Below are 5000 nucleotides of genomic sequence, written 5' to 3'. Positions count from 1 at the left end.
CCAACAGAGTTCCTCTTCCCTGTTGTGTTTACAACAGTATTCGTAAGACCTTTCCTACAACGGGTGAGGATTTTCAGGGCTATGAGGAAGATGATTAGTGTGTAGCAGTGACAAAATTGCTTAGGCCGGTAAGTACGTGTAGATTGGATACCAGGTACATTGTCAGTTAAGTAATTATTATTTGGCAGGAAGGAAGATAGCCAGGTAGTGAAATTGGTCATAATTGTGATGCAATTTCCCCACAATATTTGGCATTCATTTCATTCAGTGGACCTTCTAAGGGCCTAATTACACGAGCCAGGCTGGTCCGGCTAGCCGGGCTGCCGCGGTGTGCCAAGAACCAGGATGATGACGATGATGATGATGATGATGATAAACTTTATTTCAGTGTCAAAGCCTTCTAGCTGGCCATATAAGGCCTCCTAATAAGGGACACTAAATTAAAATACTATCAGCACTAACTAATCAATATATGAAAATGGTTGCTAAAAGTGAAAATTATTTGCAAAAATATACATCCTTAAAAATATCAGTAAAACATAGTCGAGTTATCAAGTGAAAAAATACTAATTGGCTTGGCCCGGTTGTCATGTAATCACACAGTTGACTTTTATTGCATTTAACAAACATACCTAGATCCCGTCAAACTGACACCAGCTTGGCTAACCAGGCCAGCCTGGCTCATGTAATCAGGCCCTAAAACACTGATGTAGAAAGCACTCTTCACACTGTATTTGTATAATTTATGCCATGTATTCATCATAACTTGATGGGCTCACATTGATCCCCTTAAAATAATGGAACCCAATACTATTTTGTTGTTTGTCTGTCTCCAACTTTAATACAGTAGTTATATGTACATGTACCAGCAGTGCATGACAACATAGACAGTGTGTACATGTAGTATTCCCCCTATTCAACATCCCCCATCCCTGATGAGCTTCTTCCATGCTTTTCTAAGAGTCCTTTTCTTGAGCCACAATACAGTGTAGGGTTTCTTATGTTGATTTGTGAACTACATGTATGTTGAATGTGTACTGCTGCATTGGCCCTTTTTATGGCCTCTTCTTGGATTTCCACACTTTCTACACATGGGTGACTTCCTTCTTTGGCCAACAACTGTGGTCTGTTGTATCTGTTGAAGTTCTGCATCTGTTTACATGTAAATGGAAAGAACACCAGAAAGTCACCATTTAACTTGAAGAAATACACTTTTTAATGACCAGTACATGAGAGATATTGTTAATATTACTTTCCAGGGTGCAATAAAAGTGTACTGAAAGAAAGGGCCATTGCAGTATTCATTTGTTTGTTAGCCCTTGCTAATTCTGAAACTTGAACAGGGAAGAAGGGCCTAGAAAACACTAAAGTAGGGGCCGTTTTGGAATAAGATCATAGATGTGTGTAATAAATCTCTTACTGTCCTTTCTCAACTTTTTAATGTTTTTTATTTTATTTTTTTGTAATTATATTTTCGATACCAGAACAGGTTGGCGGGCATAAAACTGTTTCTTTGGCTTTTCTTTGATGATAGTTGTTTTTCGCTGCTTCCTTATCCTCCTTATCAGGCAGCATGTGTAGGGCCTCTGGAGTCTCCTCAGCTAGCTCATCCTGTATGCGGTTTAATACCTCCCTTGGTGTTCTAATCAGTGTAGCATACAGTTCTTCGACATAGTCTGAAAAAACAAAGAATATGAAGGCAATACTGTTTACAAGTAAACTGTGATACGAATTTACATACTTACTTTATTGGCCACTTCCCATAGGGGCTTTTCAGGGCCAACAAAACAATCACAATAGAACAGAACCTCCAACAACAACTGGTAAGAATCCCAACTGGCCGAGACAAGCTAGTTGGCTATTTACAAGTGCAGCCGAGAAGTTGAATCAGGGACTACAGTACCAGGAAAAAGTTCAACGAGTAGTTAGAATGTGTCTTGAACCCAGGATCCAAGGATCTCAAGGCAAGCACCCTAACCACTGGACTGCAATTCCTTAAGTCAGGTATGGCAGTTGTATGCACTCAATTAAATTGGATTTGATTTTTGATGAGTTTTTTAACTTACCATAGTTCTGGGCTACTCTCACTTCTCTGACTGTTGCTTCACCTAGTTTGAATTTAGGGTAGGTCACCTTCAGCTTTGGTTTGCCCTGCTTGTCCACCTTGGGTTCCCTCGTAAGGTTATAATTAAAGTGAATAGCTGCAAGGATAGTCCTAAATAACAAAAAACTGGCAATTGTCATATAATTTATACATAATTTATGCAGAGTATGAGCATGATAATGATAAACAATAACATCAACAATACAGCAATGTAACAGTAATAATAATAATAATATTTTATAATAATAATAAATAGTAACAGCAATAATCTGCAAGGTACAAACAGGGGCTAGATTCATGAAACCCCTGCAACTAAGGATATATCGTGAGTATTGTTTTCTAACAATAGGCTACTGATATCAAAACCATGGGGCACTGTGTTTGTGAGAAAACAATTCTTGCATACATCATATTACTTAGAGGGGCTTCATGCGTCTGGCCCCAGTATTCTGTCTACACCATACTAGCTCTCACTGACCGGCACAACATCCCCAAGTAGGAGTATGCCAACATTTTTGGCGCAAACTGGTTGACTACTGAGTGGTAGCCCTCCAAGCAGCTGGTCTGTGCCACAGGTGATGCTTGTTTTATACCTTTCAACAATGAGTTTTGAGTGAGGGCTTCCACCAACTTCTCATATGCAACTGATCCTTTCAAATGAGAATTTTGAAGTATGTGGTTAGTGATCACTTCACAGTGATGCCAAATGCTGTCTAACCTGAAAGAGGCAATATATACATGTACCTTTGGTCATCCAAAGACGCGGGGTGGTGATTATACCATGGGCACACTTATTAAAGATCTCGTTTGGCAAATCCTTGTGTTGATTTATGATGTGATACAGGAAGGCCTTGAATTTAGCCAGTATGACATCTCCAAGCTTTGGTGTCGTTGAGGTTACTGACCAATAAAAATGCCTCACACAAGCCTTCTTCCACCTGCCAATAACCTCACAGCCTTTCTCTTTACTAAGCTTTGTTAAAAGCTTTTGGATTTCTGAAATGAAAGAGATGAGTATAGTAATAATAATACTAAGTATTTGAATAGTCCAATTTCAATATATTACAAGTCAGCTTTACATAGCAAACCTCAGCACAGGGCTCTGAGTAATAAACCCCACAAACTCTGTAGTTATTCCCTTGTACTGAGGTCTGTAGTTATTCCGTTGTAATGAGGTCTTTTGTGTAAGGCTGAATTTTAATATCAAAATTGGTCAATTGTTAGAAAGGAAGGGCTTGTCCTTGTGAATTAAAGAAATATCCTTGTGTTGATAGTTTGCTTCATTCTTATCACCTGTCTGCTAGGATAAACAACATAAATCACAGGGGATGTTGGAAGAACATACGAAGAATCGTGTATCACGAGCCACAGGTGAGTGATTTATGAATTCTTTGAGTGCTATTCCAAAATCCAGCATGATTTGCCATGCCCCTAAACCATAGAAACTTGTGGTCTATAGCTTTTATCTAACAATTCAGATGACGCACAGAATTTCCATGAGTTTAGCAGCACAATAATGATAAACCATAGTTGATTGGTCAATCAGAGTGTGTGCATAGATTTGGTTATTATATAATGACACACAGTAGCTACATTGTATGTACTGCTGCAATACTTTATAATTATAATGATGATATTGATTAATATAATAGTATTTATATTACTAACAGTTATTAATTGATCATAATAATGAGAACACACTGTTTATTGTAATTACTTTTTCCAATGTGCCATAGGTCAAAGAAGTGGTCGATGAGTGGCTTTCCCAACTCTCTGCACTTCTTGGGACATTCCTCCCTCATCCACTTAGCTATGGACTGGTGGCGATCAGAAATGAAGGACTTAATTACCATTCCTGTTCCCAGCAAAAATGCCAAAGCCTTTTGGTGGCCCAAAAATTCCATGCCAGAACTGCTACCTGCTTCATTGGCCTGACAAATAAATGAACCAAGAGTGAAATTGATAATTATTGATAACAAAATTCTGGCCTTTGCACATATGAGGAACTAGTGGCTTCTTTAGTGGTATTACTTTTAAGTCTACAGACTGTGCATGGGCTGATTCATAAAGAATGGTGTTTCATAAAGAAGAGTGTGTTTGGGCTTATACAACCCAAATGTTTAGTTTGTGACTTTACCTGGACAAGAACAATGTGAATAATCAGGCCAATGGTACAGCAAAATATGGTATAGGTACCATATTTTGCAGAGTGGCCCATGCTATCATGTCGGCCATCACCAGCAAGCACAACCTCCTTTCCTTTTAATGACTGTAGAATGCCATCCTGATAAGAGCGCCAAAACTTCACAATGCTGGGGAAGAGAAGGTGCCGCTGATGATAGTAGTAGGTACATTCGTTGTAACAAAGCAACCCATGTGCCTAAAAACCAGGAGTACTTTACCCACGGTTGCACCAGCACAAATAATAGCAAAGCTTAACAAAATATTTCCTGCAGGAAACTTTCCAAGCAAGTATGGTTGGCTTTTCCAATGTATGTTCCATCACAGCTGCTGCACTTGGACACAATAGAAAGCATGGTGCCTGTTTGGGTCACACTGAGGTGAGGGTGCCTTGCTAGACACAAATGGCAGTACTGAAATAGTAACAGGAGTTTAGAGAGAAATACAATTCCTTTGGGTTCCTCCCTGCAGCTCTTTCCCTCACAATGCAACCTGTGAATGACAAGAAAATAAAAGTCCCCACTGAAATCAGTATTCTCCCATGTGCCATTGGAGCAGCTGGGAAGTGGTATCAGGAGTGTCTTCTATCAAGGGATCTATGTACCACTACTAGAATTCTACTTAAAGATCCTAACCACAACCTGCTTGTAACAGGAGGGCAAAAAACTACCATTTTTGTGTACAGTGTTTGTTAGTAACCCTCTCCCTTCCCCAG

General features: G+C 39.3%; 3 protein-coding genes and 1 pseudogene across 5 annotated transcripts in view; 1 reads left to right on the top strand and 3 right to left on the bottom strand.

Annotated features, from left to right (window-relative positions):
• Positions 1–3979, top strand: part of LOC138009488 (uncharacterized) — a 5304-nt gene extending 1325 nt beyond the window's left edge. The window contains exons 3-6 of one of the 2 annotated variants that reach the window (XR_011124414.1): positions 1–128; positions 1767–2004; positions 3409–3475; positions 3841–3979. The exon at positions 1–128 is cut by the window's left edge and continues 62 nt beyond it. Coding sequence is in view for 1 of the 2 variants with exons in the window: in XM_068856521.1 (XP_068712622.1) it covers positions 1–98 (98 nt within the window). In the remaining variant the exon portion in view is untranslated. Of the gene's footprint in view, positions 232–1766; positions 2005–3408; positions 3476–3840 lie in introns of those variants that run through there. The other variant, XM_068856521.1, reaches the window with a different exon arrangement.
• LOC138009487 (TNF receptor-associated factor 6-like) overlaps positions 1–5000 on the bottom strand; it is a 52895-nt gene that overhangs the window by 25463 nt on the left and 22432 nt on the right. The gene's annotated exons all lie outside the window — the stretch shown is intronic.
• The window catches only part of LOC138011166 (uncharacterized), a 13406-nt gene that overhangs the window by 4273 nt on the left and 4133 nt on the right, over positions 1–5000 (bottom strand). The window lies entirely within an intron of this gene.
• The window catches only part of LOC138011169 (uncharacterized), a 7874-nt pseudogene continuing 3273 nt past the window's right edge, over positions 400–5000 (bottom strand).

The sequence above is a fragment of the Montipora foliosa genome, chromosome 7 (genome assembly GCF_036669935.1).
Source record: "Montipora foliosa isolate CH-2021 chromosome 7, ASM3666993v2, whole genome shotgun sequence".
NCBI classification, from domain to species: domain Eukaryota; kingdom Metazoa; phylum Cnidaria; class Anthozoa; order Scleractinia; family Acroporidae; genus Montipora; species Montipora foliosa.
Note: the sequence above shows the minus strand (reverse complement) of the source record. Positions and strands in the feature narration are given on the sequence as shown.